The sequence below is a fragment of the Anoplopoma fimbria genome, chromosome 9, assembly GCF_027596085.1.
Source record: "Anoplopoma fimbria isolate UVic2021 breed Golden Eagle Sablefish chromosome 9, Afim_UVic_2022, whole genome shotgun sequence".
Classification (NCBI taxonomy): Eukaryota; Metazoa; Chordata; class Actinopteri; order Perciformes; family Anoplopomatidae; genus Anoplopoma; species Anoplopoma fimbria.
In genome coordinates, this window is record NC_072457.1 from 17,149,790 (window position 1) to 17,177,043 (window position 27,254).

General features: G+C 42.9%; 2 protein-coding genes across 3 annotated transcripts in view; one reads left to right on the top strand and one right to left on the bottom strand.

Moving 5' to 3' along the window:
* Positions 1–4,233, top strand: part of tmx2b (thioredoxin-related transmembrane protein 2b) — a 7,079-nt gene extending 2,846 nt beyond the window's left edge. Inside the window, exons 4-9 of one of the 2 annotated variants that reach the window (XR_008531402.1) lie at positions 324–400; positions 626–732; positions 824–889; positions 1,000–1,129; positions 2,233–2,463; positions 3,714–4,233. Coding sequence is in view for 1 of the 2 variants with exons in the window: in XM_054604292.1 (XP_054460267.1) it covers positions 324–400; positions 626–732; positions 824–889; positions 1,000–1,129; positions 2,233–2,412 (560 nt within the window). In the remaining variant the exon portion in view is untranslated. Of the gene's footprint in view, positions 1–323; positions 401–625; positions 733–823; positions 890–999; positions 1,130–2,232 lie in introns of both variants that reach the window. The other variant, XM_054604292.1, reaches the window with a different exon arrangement.
* Positions 4,234–4,754: 521 nt separating this feature from the next.
* On the bottom strand, positions 4,755–27,254 carry zdhhc5a (zinc finger DHHC-type palmitoyltransferase 5a). The gene is given in 12 exon segments (XM_054604948.1): positions 4,755–7,668; positions 10,024–10,064; positions 10,066–11,184; positions 14,224–14,333; positions 14,453–14,561; positions 15,142–15,268; positions 16,186–16,277; positions 16,851–16,953; positions 17,480–17,652; positions 19,923–20,080; positions 20,726–20,847; positions 25,171–27,254. Coding segments are annotated over 12 exon segments (2,553 nt in total). The 5' UTR covers positions 25,335–27,254; the 3' UTR covers positions 4,755–7,433.

Below are 27,254 nucleotides of genomic sequence, written 5' to 3' on the forward strand. Positions count from 1 at the left end.
ATCCATGCCAAAATCTCTCTTGGAAATATCAGTCTAATAAAGCTAACTCGGTTATCCACATCTGAAGAAGGTCCCGTGCTTTAATAGTTATAATATCTTGTTGCAGAAAGATGGTGAAAAGCCAAATATTCCTTTTGACACATTCTGACATTCAAGCAGCCACGTTGTATATAAATAAAACATTATTTGTGAATGTTGAGCTACGAATATATCTCCAGTTCAGCCGATCAGATGATCAGTTAATTAACTGATCAGCACTAATTCAGCAAACATCCTTAATGTCCTAATGTCCTCCTCTTCTGTTGGTCCTTTGTGTGTTTCAGTGTTTTTGATGATCTGTAAGCCTCCTCTTTACATGGGGCCCGAGTACATCAAATACTTCAGCGACAAAACCATCGATGTGAGTAAAAATGGTAGAATTTGTTGTTGCACCTTGTCCATTACCAAGATGAAAGAAGTGTACAGTTTCTTTTTAATCATTAAGTGTGTGTGTGTGTGTGTGTGTGTGTGTGTGTGTGTGTGTGTGTGTGTGTGTGTGTGTGTGTGTGTGTGTGTGTGTGTGTGTGTGTGTGTGTGTGTGTGTGTGTGTGTGTGTGTGTGTGTGTGTGTGTGTGTGTGTGTTCAGGATGAGCTGGACAAAGACAGTCGGGTGACGTGGATTGTTGAGTTTTTCGCAAACTGGTCTCCAGAGTGCCAGTCCTTCGCCTCCGTCTACGCTGATCTCTCTCTCAAGTAAGACTCCGCCCACTCGGCAGAAGTAGAAAGCTCACTCTGAGACATTGACAAGAGTAGCTTGAGTTACTCGTTTGTTCTGGTGTTTCAGGTACAACTGTGCCGGTCTCAAGTTTGGTAAGGTGGACATCGGACGTTACGGAGAGGTCTCCAAAAAGTGAGACGTTTACTTTCTCTTTTGTCTTTAAGACGTTTGTGTCATAGATCGCTGGGCATGGCCAGACATGTGACCATGTTTTCTCCTGTGGATTAAAATCTGTTCTCCAGGTACAAGGTGTCTGCGTCTCCGCTGTCCAAGCAGCTTCCGTCCCTGGTGTTGTTTCAGGGAGGCAAGGAGGTGATGCGGCGCCCCCAGGTGGACAAGAAGGGTAGAGCCGTATCCTGGAGCTTCACAGAGGTCAGACTGGACAGTGCACTTCAGAAAATACAGGCCTCGTGTAGTCATCAATAAGTGATCTATATATTCATGGCGAACCTCACTTCACTCAGTCACACCATGCTGTTGTGCTGTGGACGTAGCTGCAGTTAACATCACACCTAAATCAAGCTCAGTCACATCTGTACAGATCATCTAAAGTGCAGATGTTCGCTGGCTGTTGTGTCCCCGTGTGGACGTGTAAAACAGAGCCAACGTTCACGTTGTCTCCTCAGTTTGCACATTGCCCAGTGTTGCTTTGTGCAATGAGCATGCGCCCGAAAAACGACAACAGGTTTTGCCAGAGCACCTTGGTCTAGGTACCAGAACGATGTTAAATAAAAATGTAACAAATGTGTTTAAAGAAGGAAATAACTGGCTGCAACTAAACCCACCAGAGGTCTGTGTTTTATGTCACAGAGAGGACAGATGTCAACAGTTAACCAGTTTATTTCTTCATTTAAAGTGATATCCACAGCTAGTTGATTTAACCCTTTCTTGTGGTATATTTGAAAGCTTTTAGCACATCATGAACATATAAGGACAGGTTTATATTTTTTCAATGGTCCTAAATCAATACTCACATGTCTATAAGTACATAACAAGTTGTTTGTTGCTGTAACGGCCCCCCCGTTCATGCCGGCCAAGAAAAAGAGCCCCTAAAACAATCCCACTGTAAGCCATGGAGAACAAAATCTAGAGTCTGTGTTCTTCTGTTCTTAAGTTCAGCTGGAGCTAATATGAAGCAATAACAAGCAGGAATCTTCCACCAAAAAGGCTAATGTTTGAGGAGCCCCCTCGTTTTCGTGAAGAAATCTCTAAGAACATTTTACTAGTTGGTGTGAGGCGCTCCTGAGCTGCACCTCCTGCCTTCATCACCCGTAGTCTCCCTCCTCTGGCTGGGACGCCATGCTTTGAACACGCCTCCATGCTGGCTGGTAGATTACCTGCTATAGTGAACACGACACAGCGCGACTACAAAGCAGTCGTGGATCATTGTGGCTTCCTGTTAGCTCGCTGACAGAATAATGGACAATAATGAATCTGAACTCACGTCGATAACAGTCTCTGTCTCTCTCCACCAGGAGAACATCATCCGCGAGTTCAACCTGAACGAACTCTACCAGAAATCCAAGAAGCTCAACAAGACCAAAGGGGACAAGGTCAGCCAATACCAGTTCCCTCCGGTCCCCGAAGAGGACGAGAGCGAGCAGCAGGGAGCCCCCGCCGAGGCTCTGGAGTCGGAATCCAAGAAGGACAAATAAGACGGTTTGCAGCACTCAGCTTTCACTTCTGGATGGAACTTGTGTGTCCAGGTCAGCTCCTTCTCCTCCTCCTCCTCATCCTCCTCTTCCCTCTCTTCTCTCAAAGTTTGCTCACTCGTGAATCAAAACAGGACTGGAGTCGCTTTGGATCATGAGAATTACTTCTGCCCATCTCCAGCATCATTTAACACCAAGCCTCAGTTAAACCCAGTCATTCTGTTGGCCCTCTATAAAAGAGCAAAGAGAACTAGTGTGAACTTGAGCAGAGGAGCAAACTGGGAAAGAGTCAACCAGCTTTTGGGGGTTGTAATGCTAAAACCTGGTCCCGTATTTGTGTTTGAAGGCCTGGAAACATGCATGGAGTTATAACAGGCTACACCACACATTTCAACGCTGTGAAGTCTGAGTGACTGTCAGTTGAGTTCTTACTAATTAACAGGAAGGGAGCAGTGAATGTGATGCTACTTTGTTCTTTAAGATTTTTTTTATGCAACTAATTTAATGAGATTAGAGTAGATTTTTAAAAATCGTTGTATGAATATATTCATGTAAACTTAGTGATAACTCCGTAGTATTCATTTGCAGCGTTAAATGAGAGGTACTAAATGGGAGCGCTTGTTTTACATGAACACACTGCATTAGTCGGGTGGTGTTACTCGGTTTACTGACAGCTGGACAGTATCCCTGTTCATCCCTGTGGACCGACCAAGCTGCTTCTGTCATTCATTTCATTTCATTTGACTCTCCTTCGTTTGTTGTTGCTTCTTGTATTCAGTGTCTGTGGCTCTCAGAGAGAGAGAGAGAGACAGACGGACGAGCTTCAGCTCTCAGGCCATGTTCACACGTCTCCAGAAAGAAAAAGAAAAATAATAGAATGTGACCGAATGCGGCCCAGACCTCCTCCAAATGTGGTCTGAGCCGTCGGGTCTTAATGCGTCTTGGTGCATTGCCTGCTGTATGTAGAGCGGCATCAGGAGTGAACAGGGCCTCGTTAACATCGCCACGCCTTCTAACTTGCGAGACATTTCCTCTTTTTTATTTATTTTTTGAAAACACCTTTTTTTGGTTTTAAACTGTTTTTTTTCTTGACTATTCTTATGTTGCCAACATGGTAGCCAGTATTTTTATGTTTTCAGACAGTTCCAATAAAGTTTGTTTAAAAATGGCCACGCCCTCAACAGCGGTGATGAAAACGGAGAAGGGCAGGGTGACTCAGCAGCCTCAGTCCAGAGGATGAAACCGCTGACTGTAATGATTCTCTGACCTTTCCCTTGTGACGTTCACTTCCTGTTGACCTACAGCCATACGTCACCCTGCAGCACTCTATGCCGGACACATCTACAGACCTGTGATCAGATGATGATGAAGTGAGAGCATGTTGGCAGCGTCAAGCTAAAGTGTGGTCCTGATGAGAGCACATCACATTGTCTGAGACATTCACACATTAACTTGGGTGTTGATTTAGATTCTTTTTTTCTTTTAACATTTTTTAGGACCAGAAAAACAAGTTTTTGTGGCATTTGATTTCATTTTCCAGCATTATTTCTCGCTAACATTTTATTGGGATTTAGAGCTTTTTTCCCATCGTAGTCGTGAACTGATAAACATACACTGTTAAATTAGCTTTTTGAAGATACTGTGAGTTTTTTTCCTTAATCGTGATTAATTACTAAAACTGTTTTGTTTTGTATACTTCTTTGACCTTTTGTCATGTTGCATTTCATTTCATCTGCATTCCAAGGCTTGTATGTATATTTGCCCCTGTACATGAACGGAGAAGTCTGCTGGCCTGTTCTTGATATCCATGCAATAAAACAATGTGCACATGAAGCATTCCAGTGCAGCCTTCGTTCTTCACAGTATTGTTAGTTACTATATTATCTCTGCTGAGCAAGTGTTTTATTTCCACATTTCACTGAGTGACCAGAGAAACAATAGCTGGCCCCTCCTCCCACAGCGTCAGTGTGATTCTCGGTCGGCTGTATGAGAGGCATACAGAGCGCTGGCTGTGAGGTCATCAGCTCTGATAACACTTCATTCTCTGCTCAGGGAGACATGTCTCCACTATACCTTTTACATAGATTGTTTGATGATATATTAATGCTCTGAATGTCGTATAGAGAACCTTTTACCAAAAAGCTCTGTAATAAAGGATTGCAAATTTCCCCGCTGCGGGACTAATAAAGGATTATCTTATCTTATTTTATCTTAAAGAGCGGTCAGTCACCTTCATCTGCCCCGACGGTGCTCCAGTCTACGGCCGCAACGGCACTTACTGTGTTCACAAATTGCTTTAAAAGGGAAAAAAGTTACTCTGCTCCACCTCTTTGTTTTACGTTTATTATCAATCCATCCCTGCACCACGCACGCGCACGCACGCACACACGCGCACACACACACACACAACACAGCTGTACAGCACACATATTTGTCATGTCTTTAATTAATGTCTGTTTCCCAACCGTGTCCTAAACAAACACAGGCAAAGAAGCTCATCTTCATCTACCGTTCTGAGTTACTGTCCTCAAATCACAGCCAAATCCCAAAATCGAAGCTGAAATGAAATAGAGACTTTCCCTTTCTTGTCATGTCATAGATCAGAGATGGGACTCTCTTCATGTGTGCTTTACCCTTTTGACCATAACTGGTTATAATGTGGACCTGTGGTGTCCCTGTTTGAGTCCCAGACTGGACACAAAGACAACATGGCCAAAGATGGAGATTTAAGGTGACACTCCAGAGAAAACAGGCTCCTTGTAAAGTCATACTTGGACATGTTACCATTATGTCATTACTTGTATTTTCAATGTGTTTTTTTGTCATTCGATCATTCCAGAACACATGAACTGTGAGATGGAGCTCACGTTGGGATCTCAGCTGAGACCTGCTCACTGTCTCCTGTTACGTTACTGCTGATGAAAACACATTTCATGATTTTGCTGCTTTGAAATAAACCTTTTTAAATAACTTATAGGACACGAAATGTGTTTATCCACCGTTTTACAGCCGCTCCTTTGACTACCAAACCTGTCCGATGAGGCAGGTCGCGTTGAGGCGAGCGTAGTCACGTACATGGACACAGCGACGTTCCCATATGGATCTGTGTAAGCGGGTCTCTAACCAACAACTGTTGGGGGGGGGGGGCAATGAAACAAGATGGCCACACAAAGAGCTAGACTTCCTCCCATAAAGCACTCGGATACATTTGTGAAATTCAAAAAGCAGCTGTATGTTTTTGAATTATTTGAATAATTTGAAAGAGTTTTTGGACTTGAAATCTTTAGCAAACAATGCACAGTCGATGTTTAGCAGGGAGAAGGAAGACTTGGTGCACTGCTTTACAAGTGTCCACTACATCATCACAACTTTTTTTTTTTTTTTACCATTAAACACATTTTTACTCAGACTAGCAGCCTTAATGACTTAATGGTGAATTTATTTCCCACATGCCACACTTCAAAAAAGTTAATTCAAATTAGTTTGGAGACCACAAGGACGTTCACTTATGTGGTCTCCAGTTTGAACACGTAGTCTAAAGACAGTATTGGGGCCAGTGGCTTTATTCTCTTCAGAGAAGTCACGACTGAAATCATTACTGAAGATGCAATCCGACTGTGAGACCATGTTTGAAATAAGGCGTCCGGTCTGAGAGATTACAACTCAAACCTTTTTTCAGTCAATATTAAAAACTCTTCATTTATCAATAGCTATATTTCCATATAAATTCATATAAAACAATTTCCAATTAAATAGGTGACATAAAATAAAATAAAAACACTTTAATTTTCAAGGCAATTGCTCGAGGAATGAATTCTCTAGAGGTCAGCCTTGTCCCCTTTGACAACACAAGGCTGAAACATGATTTCCTTGTTCACTTTAGTTTCCTCCCGTCCCGTTTGTTCAAACAGACCACTTGGTCCACAGCCGAACACAGTGGCCTATAGTGGCTAGTAGTAATAGTAGTGCATGCTGCAGTCCGAACGCCACTTAAAAAAAAAAAAAATCACATCATTCTGTACAAACATGGAATCATATTCACATCTAGGAATAAATCAACAAATGAATCAAAGAAACAGGGAATCACCACTTTTGTTTCTTTTCAATGTCACACTTCTCACCCCCGCATCAAAAGGCAAGTCAATTCACGCAGCAACGTCGATTGCTAGATGGTCACAGTCCAGAATAGATCCTACTGACCTCCTGTGGGGCACGCCGGCCTCCAGGAGAGGGGCCACAGGCTCCGGAGTCTCTGCCCGGGCTGCTTTACTGACGCCACGCATCACAACAATGCCACTTGTGTTCATGGTCCAATGAAATCACTCCATTTGGAGGATGCTGTTGTGACTTCATCTGAGGCGGCTGATCCCACATGTAGTTTACACCAAACTGCTGTTCTATGGGAAGCCCTGACTTTGAATTCGACGGGTTTTTGTGTGCGATGATGCTTCAAATGTGAGCCTGAAAATGGTGAAATGTTAGAATATTAAACATCTGCACCAATATTGACCCAAATGCAGCCTCAGTCAAAAAGTGCTGATTGGACTCACAGCCGATCCAGAGCTCTCTGGTGGCCCCAGTGGGGATCAAACTCCTCACCCTGGCAGTGGTAATGCTTTGCGCTGCGACACTTGTATAATGTAACACCCAGACCAGAGCAAACTAGTCCATGGTGCTGTCTGCTGAGCTACAGTGAGGATAAAACCCACATTGTTGTTCCTGTTTGGTCCAGTGAGATCCCAGAAAACAGACTTTCATGGCCAAGTAGCAGGTCGTCCTGACTTACATCAGTGCAGGTCTTGCTCTCAGTTACTGAGGAGGATGGATAGAGGCAGGGCAGTTCCAGCACAGTTTAGCTCTACAGTCAGTGGGCCAACGAGGAGCGAGATCTGGATAAAGATATTATGTCCAGGTCTACAGTCGGTCAGTGGTTCGTTGTCTTAAATCTCTCCCTCAATGGCAGAAGGAGGCAGCAACATCTCCTCTTGGTCCGATTGGTGGCCGAGCGTGAGGCTGGATGCCACTCAGACAGAAATCTCATAGGTGGTGCCCCCGACGCCCGTGACCTTCTTCACCCCGCCGCCCTGAGGCTTGTGGGCCGGACTCTGCGTCAATGCAGAGCTGGGATAGATCAATCCGGGCCGGGCGGACACTCTGACTGGGTGAGAGGGAGAGGAAGGGGCGGAGCAAGAGGAGGTGGAGGAGAAGAGCTGGCCGCCGTTGGTCCGACTCAGAGGTTTCATCTGGATCAGCTCATCCCTGGTTTGAGAAAAACACAAAGATGATCAGCGTGACAGCTCAGGACAACACATGAGACATTCCTATGACAATCATTCCTGATGAGAACATTAACGAATCATAAGAAGCATTACTATGGGATGTACAGTATATGTGACACATTTGTTGATGGACTGAATTAAGTGCTTCTGGCTGATGATCCCGGTGTTAGCAGAGGGATCTAGTAGTTTAGCTTTTGAAATGATTCTAATCACATATCTACTATCAATAAATCCTGGGCTTATTTCATTTCACACTAGCACAAACAAACCAAGCTAAAAGGGTCAAACCCACCAGGGTTAAAAAAAGATCAGGTCTGACACTACTCACAGCTGATCTACACATTACTTCCATCCCAAAGCTCAGTCTACATAGTTCACAGTCTGTATGTAGGTTCAGTCTTACTATGAGGGCCAACACCACCGACAATAACAACGGGATGAATATTAGACTCATCATTTATTGGGATTTTTCCCTATGCTGGAGAAATGATCAGAAACAGATTTGCCTTTAATAGTTGGTACTCTGTGAACCAGAATATACCACATTCAAACTGGACACAATGAGACACACAATGAGACACACAATGAGACACAATGAGACACACAATGAGACGCTGCGGTCAAACTACCAAGGTGCAGTTGTGGAGAACAGTAAACAGAAAGCAACAGGGATGCTGTCACGCTCGCAAACATGTCAGAAGATCAAACAGTCGAACTGCTGCTGTGCAGGAGTTTGAATGTGGCAAGAAGAATTCAGCTGATACTAAATTTCAATGCAAAGATGCTGTTGTATCACACGCACACGTTTAAAACAATTCATTATCAACACATTTCTGGAGCATAAATACAATCAGCTGAAGTAAAAAGCTAGCGTTAGGCTATAAAAGAACTCCACCACGGTCACATGACTTCACGTCTCCACCGCTAAGCTAAAGGAGGACTAGCGTTCTAGTGAGGACATTCAGTCACATGACTTCACGTTAAGCTAAAGGAGGACTAGTGTTCTAGTGAGGATGTTTAATCACATGACTTCACGTTAAGCTAAAGGAGGACTAGTGTTCTAGTGAGGACGTTCAGTCACATGACTTCACGTTAAGCTAAAGGAGGACTAGTGTTCTAGTGAGGACGTTTAGTCACATGACTTCACGTCTCCACCGCTAAGCTAAAGGAGGACTAGTGTTCTAGTGAGGACGTTCAGTCACATGACTTCACGTTAAGCTAAAGGAGGACTAGTGTTCTAGTGAGGACGTTTAGTCACATGACTTCACGTTAAGCTAAAGGAGGACTAGTGTTCTAGTGAGGACCTGTAGTCACATGACTTCACGTTAAGCTAAAGGAGGACTAGTGTTCTAGTGAGGACGTTTAGTCACATGACTTCACGTTAAGCTAAAGGAGGACTAGTGTTCTAGTGAGGACGTTTAGTCACATGACTTCACGTTAAGCTAAAGGAGGACTAGTGTTCTAGTGAGGACGTTTAGTCACATGACTTCACGTTAAGCTAAAGGAGGACTAGTGTTCTAGTGAGGACCTGTAGTCACATGACTTCACGTTAAGCTAAAGGAGGACTAGTGTTCTAGTGAGGACCTGAAGTCGTCTCATTTAGACACTTTTTTAAGACACCTGTTTGCTTATAAATTCACCAGAGGGGTATTTACTTTATATAGAAGAATAAACGTTAAAATCTCTTCAGCTTGTATGAAACACAGACTTTATTTCAGATTTCTAACCAATAACAAGTAAAAAAAACAAAAAACTGCAGAACTCTAAAGATGACTTTTCTTTAACGTGACATATGTTTGAAAAGATGGTAGAAATGTGGATATTGTCACGGTTTCTATCCAAAATACTGCTGCACACTGAATTTATTTCTTCTTATTTTTCTGTTCATCTTAATTCATTAATTGTTTCTTTCATTCTAAACCTAAAATTACCGGCCGAGTATAACATCAAGTCCTCCCAACCCCTATTCCACTGCTGCGTCATGCTTTGTACTGTCACTCGTTGATGGAGCGGGTACTGATGGAGAATGAAAAGCTCTGGAGCAGAATGATGTGGTGACCAAGCAGAAGGTGGTTAGTATAATTCTAATAATAATGCAGAGGACTAGAACAAACAGGCAGACCACAACAGCATAGCACATATTACAGTCAGAAACAAGCAAAGGGAAAGAAGGAAGAACTCACAGGAAATCTGGCAGGAGGAAGAGGAGAGAAGGGAAGAGGAGGAGCAGGAGGAGCAGTCAATCAGGTTGTCAGGTTTTCAGGCGGGTAGGTGGTTTTTTTTCAGGGTTAACAGCAAACCAATCGTCCCGACAAAAGGTGAAATTCATACTCACTTTGGCGCTTGTATTCCTCCTCCTCCTCCTCCCATCCCTCCACTTCCTCCTCCTCCTCCTCCTCCTCCCTCCTCCCACCCCCGCCGCATTCGCTCCGGCTGACGCAGAAGCCTTTCGGACCAGCCGGTACTGCATTTCAGCGGCGGCGGCACTCGAGTAAGAGAGCGACTTGCCCAGAGGTGGAGGGTGTGGGGAGCGGGGAGGGTGGGTGGTGGAGGTGGAGGAGGCTCCCAGAGGGGTGTCAGTGGAGCGGGTCCGATAGGGATAGGCATGGTGGGGAGGTGCATGAGGGGCAGCGAAGCGAGGAGGGCGGGAGGTAGAGGAAGAGGAGGAGGAGGAATGGTGGTGGTGATGATGGCCGTGGTGGTGGTGGTGATGGTGGTGGTGATGATGTGGGGGAGGCGGGGCAGAGGAAGATGGGGGAGCCGAGGCGTGATTGGCCGGGGGTGGGTGGGAGCCAGGGTGGAGCTCCGCTAGCAGGCGCTCCCTCTCTGGAGGAGGCGGCGGGGAGGACGAAGTGGAGGAAGAGGAGCGATGGAGAAAGGAGTGTTGGTGGTGGTGGGATGGGCGGTGGTAGTGATGGGGCGACTGGGCGGACTGGGAGTGCATCTCAGCTTCTCTCTGCTGCGACGACAGGAAGGGGGAGTTGTAGCCGCCTGCTGCTGGCGTGCAGGGTCTCCCAGAGGAAACCTCAGGGGCTGCTGAACCCGCCACTACCCCTTTTTCAAAATCATCACCACCTGCCAGTAAGTTGTCATATGACAGGCTCCCGTTGCGGGCCGGGTGGTGAGGCGGGGGCGTCTGATTGGCTAAGCTCTTGAAGCTGGCCGAGGCGGTGGTTGCCTCGGAGACGTGGACGGCGCCCGCTGAGGTGTGCGTGGAGCTGGAAGTTCGTGAGGCCACTCCTGATAGGACCGTGGGGTCGGAGAAGGAGGGGTACGAGCGTCCGCCCAGGGAGTAGCCAGGGATGCCTCCCCCCCCCACCTCTCTTCTCCCCTCCCTCCTCTCCCTGCCTCCTCCCACTCCCACTCTGTCAGATGAAGCGTCCCTCCGGTCCAGGCTGGGCTGGGAGCGGAAACCAGGCTGCTGGCTGGCCTGAAGGAGGGAGGAGGTGGAGGAGGAAGAGTCCCTGGCACTGCCAACACTCTCGCCTCGACTTAACTGGAGGAGGCACGGGGAGGAGAAAGAAGAGGGGAGGTGTAAGAGAGAGGGGGCAGCAGGAGGGAAAAGAAACAACAAGAAGCTGAGCAACTCAGAGTAGAGAGCAAGAACTCCTGCTTCACTGAAGCGCCCTCTAGTGCTGACATCCTGACACAACACCTCACCTGCCAGACAGGAACTCAATACTGATGTTGTTGGTCTCAAAAGCTTCATATGGATATTCAATATGTTTACTTTGACTACTTTGGCTCTGCACACCAATGTGTCTAACCAGAAGGAGATAGTTCCTCTAGCAGCTTATCCTGTGTTTGTGATGCGTTGTACCCTTAGCACAGGTAAACACACCTCTCTCATGGTGTGTAGCGGCTGAATTCAAATAGAAAAAGCTTTTGTTCTACACTTAAATTAAAAGGTAAGCACCTCTTCGAAGTTTCAACCGTTGCCATGGTAATCAACGCCAAAATCAGTGTTTGTATGAATCGTTTGGTTAGGAAAACTAATCTTACATTACTAGTTATGCATCAAAAATGAATTATTAATAACGAATCGTTCTTATGAGTTATTCTCAGACCATTTCATTTTTAATTTGTAAACAGGCCTTCATTTCAGCAAATTCATTTTTCTGGGGTCGATTGCTGTTGTTTATTTGTTGTGATTATTGGACATTTTCAAAGGTTTTTGTCCTCATCTCTTGACAATTGGACAACAATAGCAAAATAAAGCATAAATACAGTACCAGTCAAAAGTTTGGACACACCTTCTCATTCAATGGTTTTTCTTTATTTTTTTCTACATTGTAGATTAATATTGAAGACATCCAAACTATGAAGGAACACATATGGAATTATGTGGTAAACAAACAAATGCTCAACAAACCAGAATATGTTTTATATGTTAGATTCTTCAAAGTAGTTGAATGAGAAGGTGTGTCCAAACCTTTGACTGGTTCTGTATATATAGTATAATAAAAGTAAATAATGACCTAAGTTTGAGGAAAGTTTGTGAGCTTGCGTTCCCCCCCTCTCAGCGCCGTTTAAAAGCACAAGTTTATCTGGACTCAGCCTGATGGCCCGACAATGTTAAGGGCCCCTTAAAAGCTTGGGGAGAACAAATTAAATTAAATTAAAAGAATCCTGCTCGACTATATTTGTTACTCCTGACTGAACGGGAACGGTACATGGCTACGGTACATGGCTACGGTACATGGCTACGGTACATGGCTACGGTACATGGCTACTGTACGGTCATGTTGCAGTTTATATCCATGTCCGTCCTAAATGTCATCACGTCATCATTTGATCCTGTTAGAAATTTGTGTCAAGTTGTCACAATTAGCATACGAATGCTGCCAAAAAAATTGTTTTCATGAGGTCACAGTGGCCTTTGACAACCAAAATCTATTCATCGAGTCCAGGTGGACATTTTGGTCAAATTTAAAGAAATTGCCTCTTGTTGTTCTGAGATATGAGAATGGACTGGATCTATAAAAGTGAATACAAATATAATGCATCCAGCCGCCATGTTTTACCGTGTGGGGGCATAAAACTTTTTCTAGCAGCTGTATATCGGACTAAGATCTTTTTTTTGACTGACTGACTAACGGAGTGAAGGCAAGAGGCGACTGATCGAAGGAAATATTCCTCACTGAAGCTTCGAAGCCCCAAAACTGGTATTGGGTTCAGCCCTGATGGATTGTCAATCATGAGTACTAACCATCTGTACAAAACATACATACTACAGAAGAGTATTTCTCTCCCTTCACAAGTAGTTGCAAGAGTTTCGAGGTCACACAAACCATCATCAATTTAGACAAAATATCATTCATGAATTTTAAAAAGAAACTGTTGTCCAAACTTGAATTTAACAGAAATATAGAAAAAAGTTCAAACTACTAGAAGGACATTACTGAAACTTCAAAATACCAAATGGAGGTCAATTGGAGCTTTTCCTACTACATCCGAGCTACAGGGAACCTTTTCTTTTGACAAACTCTGGAGAGAATCTACAGGAGACACATTTCTAATCAGGGAGAAATGAAGGAGAATCAAAACAACATTGTGCTGGATAGAGAAGTGGTAGGATCTGGGCCAGACATGGGTACAAATACTGAGTACAACCAACTTATCTGTATGAATCCAGATGTATTCAGGAGTCCTTTGATTTTAACAGAGAAATGACTCTCTAGCAGCCTTATGCTCCGGAGACGGATGAGTTTTATCACTAAGCATTTCAAACGTGTTCAAGCAGTATTTCACCCATGTCCGGAGCAAACAGAAAGGGGCGGGGGAAAAAAGAGAAGATAAAAGAAGAAAAAAATGCTCTCAGAACAATCACTTACTGATACTGATCAACAGAAAGCCACTGAGAAACCAAACCCAGATGACCGACAGGAAATCAAAAGGAAAACACAAACAAAAATGAGATGCATTAGAAATAAATCAATAAAAGAAGCAGAGGCAGACAAATGGAAAAGAACTATCTGATCAGAAACACAAACATACACACCATCCCTGAGGACAGATGGTTTTTGTCTTTGCAGTTGCTTCTAGGTTTACAGTGCAGAGTCTGCTACCTTAGTCAATATGTCATAGGACATGTAGAAAAACTACAACAGGGAGACTCCGGAGTCTGAACCAAGACGGAGAACTTTATTGCTCCTTTCGACCCGACATAAGCAGCACAGACCAGATACACTACAGTTCTTACCTTTCACAATAAAAGCCCTTGACTTCTAAACTACACACTGTTGCCCACTGATAAATTCACTCTGAGCATTTTGCTAAAAGGAAAATACTTTCCCTCCTCTGTTGCCCCTACTGAGCTTTCTTCCTTTTTTTCTGTGTTCAAAGTTTTTTGGACTAGTTTCCCGTTGCTGAATCAAGGGTCTAAGGACAGAGAGTGTTGTATGCAGTACAGATGTAAAGACCCTTTTCGCAGATTTGTGATTTGGGATATTTCGCCCCCCCCAAAAAATGTTTTGACTTGACTGTCCTTGTTCATCACCTGGCGGTCTCACCTGTGTGCTTATGTGTGGATTACCTGGTTCGCATAAGCGTGTGTGAGCGCTGTGTGGTTCTTGCCGGGGCTGTAGGTCGGCCTGTATTTGTACATGGTGGGAGTGGGAGGGGCTTTGTTCAGTAGACTGCACTCTGCATGAGGGGAGATAAAGCATCCAAAATCAGACTGTAAAGTCAACTTAGAATCACATCAGATCAGATTTTTACAAGAGGAAGTTGAGACAAAGTCCTTGAGAGTCAGAAAGCCTTACCCTCTGTGTTTCCTCTGGTGATTCCAGGGTAGCGGAGCTCTGGTTTAGGAGGAGGAGGAGGCTCAGCGTCACATGACTGGCTCTCCATCATCTCCAGACTGGACTTAGACTGGATAGAAGTCACATGGAAAATCAAAGAATCACAATCAGTTGACTGAAGTATGGTTGACTAATTGTTGTTATCAATTTATATACAATTAATGTAAGCACATACCAGTGACAGAAAAACCTGAATGAATGAGTGGAGAAACATAATGAACACAGTCACTTCTACACGTGACAATGATGTGAACCAAAGGTTATGGCCTTTAGTGTAGAGCTGCATGATATTGGAAAAAAATGTTTCATGTTTTATATTGCGATATGAAAAACGACATCATTCAACAATAGTTGTGTAGGCTACATTGTAAAGTTAAACGGATCAATTTGGAAGCAGAATGAAACGGCTGGATAGACTGGGCTGCTTTGCATTAACTGATGTGACCATCGAGGATTTCTGGCTCTTGAATTTCAAACACTTCTTAAACCTCTTGCTGCCATCTGGACCAGCGTATAAGCACAGTGCCCTTACATCACATGTGTTCACCTACTGGCAAACACAATTCTTTTTTAAATCAAACAGTTGGCGTTTAAATCAAACAGAGCAATGACCCTGAACTATTTATGATCAGCTGTCCAGCTGGTCTTACCCGGTGCAGGTCTCCATGTATGCCGTTGTCCAGGATCTTTGCAGCCAGCTGGGCCTCTGTCAGCTGTGGCCGCAGAAAGGGAGGCTGCACACACACACTCTGCACACACTTCTTTCTGCCCAGATACCTGCAGAGAACACAAAGACAATGAGTGTCCACATCATAAAGACAAAGAACTACACAAGTACCGTGTTGTTATAAGTTAGAGGTCCCTTTTTGACTGCAGGGACTAGGAACCTTTTGAGGAACTCATTTTGTTTCGTCCCCATGGACCAGGGTCTAAATTCAGTTCTGGGGACATTTAACTCTCCAAACAGGCCCTGGTCGGGAGGTAGAACTTTACCGCTTCATTCATAACAACTAGGAAGTACTCTAGTATCCATTTGGGACCATTTTTGGACGAATGGAGAGAAGTTCTCTTTGCTTGATAACATTTTAAGTAAAGTTAATCTTTAATTTTTTAGCCGCTTCTCTGCAAACGGTTTTTTTCTGATTGTTTCACAGCTGTTGCGCTGTAGAGCACGATTTAGTAGATGATTTAGTGTGAAAACAGACGCTCTTGGTCTCATTTTCCTCTTTATCTAACTCATTACAACGAGCATCAGGAAATACTATGTAGCAGTAAATTTTGTCGCAGTGAGAAAAAAACAAAGTTTGCTTTTCTATTTCGATATGTATGAAGGACAGGCCCATTGTGTGTTTACCACTACGGCCACCAGCAGCCCTCCTCCGTCTCCAGGTCAGACAACAACAGGCTGAAGGAACCTTTTAGTTCATAAGACTATACTTACCAGGAACTTCTTGGTGGAAAATATGTGCTACTTATCATCAGTGCAGTTTACAAATATCAAGCTTATGTTATTGCAAGTACTCCTTCTCTGTTACTCCCTAAAATGAGTGTCTTTGAATGTATTATGTTAAGTAAACTGAGGCGTGTTGATGGGTTTTCGGTGGAGACATGCTTTTGTTGGGCTATGTGATGGTTATGCATGGACTTCAAGAGCGAGTAGTAGCTCAAAAGAGAAAAGTAAAAAGAAAATGTACCTGGGTGCCTGTGAGCTGCAGAGGACATGAGAGACGTTCTTCCAACAGCCATTGGTGAAGGGGTTAACGCCTCCTCGGAACTTCCCTGTTACCTGGAGAAAGAAAAACAGAGACACCAACAGAGGGAGGACGGTTAGAGTACAAAAGGTTGTTACCATGATACAGTATGATGTAAGGCATGGACTCTTGATTTAAATGGAAAGCCTCACCTGCTTGCAGCAGAAAAAAAGTGTGATTTTACTGGAACTGAGTAATTTAGAAATTATAGAATTTAGGGAATAATGCCTGACAGAAAGAAACTATGATCAATGCTATAATTTGTCATTATATAATGTACAGTCGGTTTCTGGATATACTAGTTTTATACAGTGTATTGATTTCTCTTGGTTCAAGAGGCCGCTAGGCGAGGCTTGGTCTGCAGTTACCTAGAGTACAGGCATGTGCCCAGTTGGATAATCATGTGTGTTGAACTGTGTGGAGAATGTGAAAAAGCGCATGTCAAATTGTAAAATTGTGAATTTTTCTGGTTTGGCATCCGTCCAAAGTAACTGTTGCGACACCATTTCTTTCCACCTTAAAGCGCCTCCGTTTGTTAGATGTCCTACTGTACATTTTTTAATATCAATTGCAGGATTTCTGGGACTCGACTATTTCATTTGTCCTACCTGTTCGTTGGTAGTCCTGCCTCTGGCCACAAGCACTATGTGGAAACCAGTGAGGCCAGCAACAGGGATGAAGAACAGGCCTGCAACACACATTACAGCCAGCCTGAGAGCACAGGGGGGTTAAGGAAAATCTTTCATAGATTTCATTTGATTTGGATATTTATATACAGTACATGGTGCTTGATAGAAAGAATGCTAAATTACATTGCAAAGTTAGGCTACATTTTGGCTAGGGAAAAACTGGCATGGTCATATTTACAGGAGTCCATTGACCTCTAAGCTCAAGGTATGTGAATGACAATGGTTTCTATGGATGACTGGAAAGCTGAGACTCTTGTGGAATCAATGAACCCAATTGTATTAATGGTTATGATGTTAATCCCCATCGTAGCCAATTCACATAGTAGGACCTTTTTTTTTTTTTTTTTTAACTTGATGTCAATGTATAAAATGAGTGTTGTGCCCTCTAGAAATCTTCCAACACCACCCTGAAATACATCCTCAGGACATCTGATACAACCATAACAACTATTCAAAGCTAACAAGGAAGTCATTGCCAAGGTAGACAGGAATTGGCAATATTAAAATGGAAAGGACAAAAATACATGGAAAAGATCCTTGAAGGATACGTGACGATGGCGTGCAGCCGGTCGACGTTTTGGCGATGGTAGAGGATGAAGAGCAGGCCAAAGCCAAACACGGCCATGATGTGAGCTGTCAGAGACAGGAGGAAGAGGAAGAAGTAGCGGTAGTTCCTCCTGCCGATGCAGTTGTTTACCCAGGGACAGTGGTGGTCGAAGTCCTGTATTGTGAGGGTTAAAAGACACTGTGGTAAGACAAAAAGAAATGGAATTTGTCTGCACTCTTCAGCATGAATACAGCCATCAGAAAGTGTTGCATCATTCCTTACTTCCTCATACAGCAGCTGCAATTTACATTGACATTACACACCATTTGACGTGGCATATTAACAAAGACAACTGCTGGGGAATTTGTTTGGATGTTTCACTTTTGCCCAAATGTCGTAAATATTAAAATATATTTAAAAGTTTCACACTATACAAGCTACAGTCTGCAGCCAGCTCTCCACAGGCCAATCTCCAGTAGGACTCAAATGAAGGGGTCTACAGAGTGGTGCAGGAATGCCGCCCAATAGGAAGTTAGCTTCGCACTGGTTCCCTCGACAAAATCACAATGGTATTTCTTTCATTGGATTTTGAATTACTGTAGAAAATAAGCACTGTGGCAAATAAACATTTATGATTCTTATAGGTGTTTTTTAGCAAAATCATTTTCACAAATGAACAGCACTTTTTCGATTTTTGAAGCATGAATACAATCAGCAGAGGTAAAAAGCTAACATTAGGCTACAGAGGAACTACAGCACGGTCACCACTAAGCTAAAGAAGGACTAGTGTTCTAGTGTTGACGTTTAGTAGTCTAATGGCATATTCACGGACATATTTTTTATATCGTATAAAAAAAAGTTTTGCAGTTTTTTAGGGATTTCCTCACGACAAATTCTTCTGATGTTTTAAACAAAGTTTAAACTTAAACTGGTATAAAGTAAGAAAACTCTCACAAAACAGTCAGAATTGAGAACAATGTAATACATAAGGTTAAACATCAGAAAAAAATACATAGTTTATAAAGTGACATTTGAAATCGTTCAAATTTCATCACATTTTTCAATAACCAAATCACATTATAAATGCCACCAAAAACAAAATGTCCCCAGATTCGGCTCCGGCCACCTGGTTATGAATGCGCCTCACAAACTGTGTGTGCGCCATTATATTTGATGAACTGTCAGCCCGCTTCTTTGATTCTTAGCATGCTAGGTCGCAAGCTTTAGTCTGTAGCATACGTGCTAGCCGGCTAGCTAGCTAATAAGCTAGTTTGGCTTTTTGCAGCTGGACATCCAGTCCATCTACTTTTAATGTGTACATAAATAAGATAATGATACGTTTAACTGACCAGTATTTCTGGTGCCAACTAGCGAGGGTAGGAAAGTTTAATGGACTAGCCGACTGATGCTAGCTGTGTGCTTTCATTTCAATGGATGGATGGATGGAAACTGTAACACGTTTTTTCATTTTACAAAAAAGAATAGCAAATTAACTGGTCAACAACATCAACTGGTTTGGAGTGAATTTACACGGATACAGCTTAGTTTGGTCAGAAGTTGGTGCTCAGAGCTACACATGTCTAAAGTCAACCAGTAAACAGAGTGGAAGAAGTAGAGGCTTTTCATTCATGTCAGCTAGTATCGGCCATGTTTCATGTTGTCATGAGACAAAGACAAACATTCACATCTTAAGGGAATAGCCGGGACGATGCCGACTGCAGAAGTAGATCTTCAGTCATGTTAGTTCAAATTCCGCCATGTCAGAATTGATATGGCTACTGTCTGGTGATGCAGAGCGGGCTTTTTCCAAGTCAGACTGCACTTCCTACTGCATTATCCTGCAACCATTATACAAATGTGATAGCTACACGAGCAGACAAGTGAAATGAAAAAAAAGACACAAGCTTCTTGTGTTTATGTGTTCATGGTGACAAGATCAAAATAGGTTCCTTAAATAAAAAGAGTCTGGGGATGTCCCAAGCCCATCCGAAAGGTTGTTTAATAGACTGGTACCAGCTATTTATAGCTTTAACCCAATGCACTTTGGATAAGCTTGCTGTCACAGGAATTTATTTCCTTCAAGTGAATCGGGAGAAAAGTTTCTTTGCGGGTATATCATGCATCTAACGTATTATTGCAACTGGTTGTTTTTGAGCCTCATTTTTTTGCTCTTTCAAAGGATGTAGAGAGGCTGTCCAACATCTGTCCAAACCGTCTTTCCACAACAGATCAACACTGGATAGTAACCATTAAAGAAAAGCTGTGTTTCAGTAGATTGATGTTTGATGCAGTTTTACATATCTGAACTGGATTGTTACTGGATTATAATGTTGGCCTATGTCGGGCTAAGTGTGCATGGTGCAGCTGTATTGGGTACTTTGACACATCAATAAACACATGTCATTTATTCTATGTAAGTGGTGAATGGGTGAGTGTGAGCACACCTCGACACAGTTGTCACAGACGGAGCAGTGCGAGCACCGGGGCGGCCTGTAGAAGCGGCAGGTTGAACACCACTTCATCCTGACCTGGATTCCTCTGATCTCCACAGTCTTGTAGAGGGGAGCCCGAAAATCATCCTCTTTGTCCTCGTCCTCCTCAGCTGCAGAGACAGGAACAGAAAACACACTCATGATAGCACACTTACACAAAAACTTGAAATGTAACATATTGAACCATTAGACATGCTCAATATTCCTACTTAAAACGGCAGAAAATCACAGATAAGTGAAAAATCTGATGATCCTGCTCTAAAGATAGTTGGACCTATTTTCGCCTTGCCTAGATCAACTACACATCAATTAAATAACCAGACAGTCAGTTAGCCAATGCTGTGGGTCAGTTAATATGTCTGCAGTGTGAGCCCTGATCACATTTAAAATATTCTGCTTCAACTCCTCCCTTTACTGATCCACCAAAAATCTGCCTGTTGGATACAAGCGGAGAACATTTTCATCTTTTTGAGGCTATCAAAATGTTAGAAGAATTTTGAGAGTTTCTCCTTATCCAAAGGGAGGGACAGAGGATGTTGTATGCTGTACAGTTTGTAAAGCCCTCTGAGGGAAATTTGTGATATTTGGATATTCAAATAAATTGAATTGATGGTATGTACTTTAAAAAATGAAGCCAAAAGGCAAACCTAACATTTTGCAACAACAGCAATATCAACATGGTGCGGACAGTATTTACTGGCCTATAACCAACATCAAACACACTATACAGTATATTCTACCATCCATGCACTCACCTCTCGGGAAGATGCCGGGGTCCATGAATGTGGCCATGCAGAAGTTAGCCAAAACAAACAGGAAGATGACTCCATTGTAGATGGGCACGGCTACTGAGAAACGCTCCGAGAGCCACGGACACCTGAGACATGAACACAGAGGACAGCCCGACACTCAGAGGACAAACAAGACCAAGATTCTGTCACATTATATTGTTCAGTTTGTAATGACAGTGAGGCTGTGGTTCCTGGAAGACAAGCTGCAGGGCCACTCTTTGCTGCTTTAACATTCAGACTGACAATAATCATCATGTTAATATTACCTGAGAAATTTTTAGACTGATATTTATTTCATCTGTTACATCCAAAACAGTTGTTCTCCATATGTTGATAACTGGGGTTTGATTGGATTACAGATGATTTTACATTACTGGATTTAGAGTTGGTTTAAGATTATTAGAGATATAATTATAACATGTACATAAACTCAAACCTGTAAAAGCGTAGGATGATTCAAAGTGAGCTGAATCATTGACCAAGCCCCTAAAAAGGATATTTTTTTCCCTCATGATTTGCTTTTCATTTCTACAAATCTACAAAATGTGTGAATATGATATTTGGAGCTGTATGAAAGCACATTTTGTCACATTTGATTGACATTGCCGACTGCTTCCAGTCATTGAGCAAAGCTAATCCAAGACAGCACACAAGTGTGTTTCCCAAAATGACGAACTCACGGTTTGACCAAAACAGGTTTTTGACATCGATATGAAGAATGTTTTGGGAATAAATAAAGCTGGCAATGGCTGGTCACACCGTGTGCTGCTGTTTTGTCACTATATGAATATCATATACGCAAATGATCTTTTTCCTTAATGAAAACACCAAGCCAACATATAAAAGGAATTACAACCATTCTACCGCGTTATGGTCTCCAAGGAGTTTTTTTTATGTTTTTACTAAAACTAATGTCTGCCTTTTTGTTTAGTGTATTATTTTACCAGTGAGACAATAACAGGAAGTGTGACTGCAGGGACACAAACACCAACAGACCCAGGGAGACTGAAGCAGAGAGGATCATGGGCTTTTGAGTGACAGATGTTGGCCTATTTTCTCCTCACTAATCTGAAGCACAGAGCTGACAGCCCACCACACTGACCACAAACACAAACACAGATTAGATTTTCTCACTTACACACACACACACACACACACACACACACACACACACACACACACACACACACACACACACACACACACACACACACACACACACACACACACACACACACACACACACACACACACACACACACACACGTTCTCACATTTAAACCAGATACACGTTGTTACTCCCACAGACACTTCTTCTCACACTCAAACTTCTCACCACTAGTTTTCCTTCTCCCACACACAAGCATCCTCCAGAGTGAGGTGTCAGGAAGATCAGGACGACAACACTATTGACTTATAGAATTCTGTCAGAGACACTCATGAAGATGAAGGCCACATTAAGGCGGATAAATCTGAAAATCCTGTTTACAAGTGAAACGACCTCAGTTCAGTCCACATGTTTTTTGTTTTTTAACTCTAACAGACTGTTTTTAGTCTGGACAAATATTTCTCTTCGGAGTATCAGCACATTAAACATCAATAACAGTAGCTCTCTACCCGATTCTGAGTGGCACACTAAAGCTTGATAAATAACTTTCCTAAATTTCTATCACATCAAATTCACAGACATCCTGCTCCCTTCTGACTTAAAATGATTATTTGCCAATCAGCTGCCAATTAAATGAGTTGCTGCTTCCACGTTTGGTTCCATGAACGACCCCGTAGCTTTGAGCGATGTTGCTAGAAGACTAGCAAGCACAAACCAGATTTGATAATGAACGGAGAAAAACAGGCAGGCCAATAAAAGGAAAAAGATTTACTGTTTTCACGAGGAGTGGGTAACAGTTTGTTTTTTTCAAATCCTAAAGAAATACACAAAGCCCTTCGCCTATGGGGGATTGTAATAGAAGTGAAGACTGCTGTGGCTGTAAAGTTATTAAAGGACAATAAAAGTAAGACCGAAATGATCTGTCTTCTATTGGCGATGTAGAACTGTGTTCTTCCCGGTCATCACTCTGCTGTTACTGCCCCCATTCTCTATTCAGCTTATCTAACTAAGCATTTCATCCAGCCGAAATACAAAGTTGTGTTCTTCAAAACACAGCTTCAGGTCTGATGTGTTCTTGGATGAAGTTATCTTGAATGACAGGGCCCTCTTATTTTGAAAAAAGTTAACATGAATGGAGAGTCTAAACTATGATTCGCTCTGATATTATTGGTTCAGTGCTGATTATAGGATTGTACTCTTGATTGTAGTACAGTGTTATATTTATATGTTTTGATACATATTGAATGAGCATTGGGCGACTGTGGCTCAGTGGTAGAGCGGGTTGTCCTTCAATCCGAGAGTCTGATCCATGTGTCCTTGGGCGAAACACTTACAACCAATGGGTGTGAATGATTAGATGGTCCTCATGGTTGCCCTGGTAACGTGTAAAGTGTATGAATGGGTGTGAATGGGTGAATGAAGATGTAGTGTTAAAGCGCTTTGAGTGGTCGAGAGACTAGAAAAGCACCATACAAGTACAGTCTATTTACCATTTAGCACTGTTGAAGCGAGCCTGTGAGCTAAGATCGTTATTGCCAACAACTGCTTCCCTGCCGTCTCTGGACTGTGGCTCATGAGGTAGAGCGGGTGACTTAAAGACTGGCAGTTTGATCACTTCCTATTAGCTGATGTTATTCTCATATAATGCAACAGGAAATAAACTGGGACACATTTGGAAAGTTTACAACTGTGAAATTGTCTCTCCATGTTTTACTCTTGATCGAGAAAATTGACTAGTATGGTTCCACGGTCTGGTGTCGCGGTTCCATCTGCCAGCATGCGCCCCCCCCACCACCACCACCAGAGACCACAGACACAACGACAGATTTAACAGATTTTTATCATAAGAGCGCACACACCAGACGAGTCAGTCAAGAGGCAGAACCGCACATCTGGAGGTTTTTACTAAATGATTCCAAAGTGTTGATTCCAGGGACTTTGGATCTCACAGAAACTTGTGTACCCAAACCTGAATTCAGTTAGTTAGTGACGCTTCATGGACGCAATTTAGGGTAATTCATACTTTGAGCTTGTGAAATGATGTGAAATAATATAACAGCCTGCATTTGTATGTGCATTTGTGAAAAAAAAAAAAAAAAAAAAAAAAAAAAATCACGTTTAAGAATGTGAAATAATGCTTTGCACATGACGGAAAGTGTTGGGCATGAGTTTTGTGCATACGGATATAATTTGCAAATGTGTAAAAAGATCTATGTCTGTAGAAATATGTTGTGTATGTGCATTTAAAATTAGTGCGGGAACATTTTCAACAGTTAGGTTTCACAAAGTGAGGGACGTACACAAAATTCCTATCTTTGAATGCAACACTGACGTTACAAGCTACTAGTTACGAGTTAGAGGCATGGATTCTGACCGTGTTTTTACGCCTGAGCTGGCTAGCCAATCAGCATAAATATAGAAAGGTAGGTTCCTCTTTGGATGCTGCTGTATGTCGCCGCTATGCTTCTGTGCGTTCGCCATATTGGAGCAATCAAGGTCCACTAGTAAACAAATACAGTGTGTATTGAGAGATGAAGACATCTCGACAAAATAAAATGTAACTCGGAATTTCATTAAATTTGGTTGTTATAAACATGAGAAATTTAACATGATACAGGTTTCTTATTGGAACTTATTTCAGTTACTGGGGGTGGATCTTTGTTTGAAAGATCAAACATGTTACATAATTCTGATTTGAAAACCGGGAGACTCCGATCCAGTCTGTTACATTAAGATACTGTCTGTGAACAGGGCTCAGCACTGACTTTTAAAAGGTGCTTGTGAGTGCTACCTTCTGCGGCTGGAAGCAACGCTGATGAGAGCTGTGAACAACAATACAGTTTCAGGCCATGAAACCAAAACAATAAGCTGAAAGACACAAACAGTCGAAAGAGCTGAGGGACATGCAGTTGGTGGTAATTCTCTGTGGGAAACCCTCTGCAACACCTCTCATTATACATGGTCATTTATCCATTAATACAAGAATATTGTTTATTGCAGCTTTAAGGACGTGTTACGCCAAACGTCTCCCACGTGTGCGCTGTCCACACAGACACACAGCATTTTTATTTATAAAAAATAAAAAGCAAGAGGTTCCACGACGCTCACGCATTGCTCAGGCTGGCAGTGTGGGCGGGGCTTACTGTGAAAACAATCTAGACTTGTATCAAATCATCACCAATCCAATCAAGCAAACTCGGTCGTCCAAACAAAGAACAAGGCCCTGCTCTCTAGCCTCCTTTATATTATGTTTAATATCAAATATGAATTTCATTGCAGCTTATAAACAGTTGCTACTTACGTGAAGCAGAAAAAGAGCGTGGTGGAGCCAACAAGGAAGAAGGTGGCTGCCGACACCGGGACGTAGCGGGAGGGTCTCAGGGGTCTGGTGGGCGGGACCACTGTATGGGGGAGGGGTGACGAGGACGGACCCCGCCCTCCACTCTTGCTGCTACCTCCTGGCATCACTTCCTTTGTGTAGTGGTGTGTGAGTCGGTTCAGCAACTGCTATATGCCGTGGAATTTATCACTCAGAGTTAATATGTTTCTTTGGGTCTGGGGTATTGTGTGGATTTGTAGTTTGGGGGATGAAATGATGGATTAGCAAAAAAAAATAAAAAAATGAAAAGGACAGATACAAAAGGGATGGGGGGATAAATGAGGGGGGCTTCCTCTTTCACGTGGACGAGTGGAAAACACTCTTCACCACACTGACACGGGAGGAGGAGCGATCGCTTGTCGTCTTAGGTTCTTAGGTCAATCCAGATCGACTGTGTGTGTGTGTGTGTGTGTGTGTGTGTGTGTGTGTGTGTGTGTGTGTGAGAGAGATTAAAATAAGCCCACAAGTCACTCTGATGTAAAAGCCTTTTTTTTCTGTCAGCCAGAAAACAGGTGGGAAGGTGGGATGAAGAAATAAGCCGCAGAGTTGCAGGTAAATACACAACACTGGTTTCACTCTGTTCTACCCAACATGTCAATCAATTACTTATACAAGCCAATATAAACTGATAGTTCTGACTGGTCTGTCTCCATTTGAGTAAAATCAGCCTATAAACCGGACGTCTGCTTTATGATAGGAAGGCAAATAAAGGCTTAGTGAAGAACATGATAATAGTGCAATTAACAAAACATGGCTGTTATTGAGATATAGAAACACTACTTGGACCCTTCCATTAAAACACTCCTTAAACGATTTGGTGCAGTGGAAGTCCAATCCAATCCTGACAAACGGGGAACTTAAGCTGAACTGATGAAGTGAACTCGCTCAGTTTGATTTGACTGGTGTATAGATGGGAGTTTAGTGAGGTACCACAGTTGGCAGAGGTAGGCTGTTTTGGTAGGAGATGAACTTACAGAAAGACGAAAAGAAACTGGAGGAAATGAAATGAGGCTGAAAAGAAAATGGAGCAGAAAGCTTGAACAGAAAAAAAAGAAAGGCAAGACCTGAAATTGGAAATGGGCTTGTTGTTGATAAGCAAAATGTGTGCGAATCACGTCAACCTAAAGTGTTTAGCACCCAAAGATAAGCAGTTAGGGCAGCTGTAGCAATGTGAGAAAAAGTTTTTGCAAATAAAAAGTGATAAGCCCTTGCTCTCTGTTAGAGAAGGAGACAACTTGCTTTCAGTCCAGGACTCTTATTAGAAACAGCAGTCTGTAAACGGGCCAGTAGAGTAGCCTGGTTTTCCTGTGTCGGGGCATCCCTAAACGCTGCAGGTGGCTGATTCACACCAGCTCACCTGCCGGCTGCATCAGGGATGTGATTGGAAGACAAAAAGCAGGAGGTGGTGGTGGTGGTGTGGTTCTTTCCAAAACATCTGGAGGGAAAGCCAGTAGAACATCCATTGGTATCCATGTAAATGAATTGTTTGGAAAAGAGCTGAAATTACAGCGTCAATCTGGAGCGCCCGGGGTTATGTGTATTATTGTCTCATACATCAGCCAGCAATGGCAACATATAACCAATCATGTTCTCCTTGTTCCACTGTGTCAGTGGAAGACCGTGCATGTTAGTTATGTAACCGTCAGCTTTCCAGCTAAGGTCCGTTTTCAAGTTTGCCCTCTTCTCCAGGGACTTCCAGGGCCTTTCCTTTGCTTCCTTCCCCAGCGGAGAGCTCCGAGGCTTGGATAAAACCCTCCCACAGCCTCTCTGGAGCAATGTCCTAAAAATGACCTCGACAAAAATGTGAAAAACTGGGCCTTTTATGTGCGGAAGATGGAGATTGCTAGTAGCTTCAGGTTTTTCAGGTTTGAAGTATCCTTCTCCAACCTTGAAAGCAGGATTCAGTGGTGATCAGCGGCCTCCTGAATTGTTCATTTGGATTGCTTTGTATATATTGATAAAACACAGAGGTTGCTGTATTCAATATTAACCTCAACACTTCATCT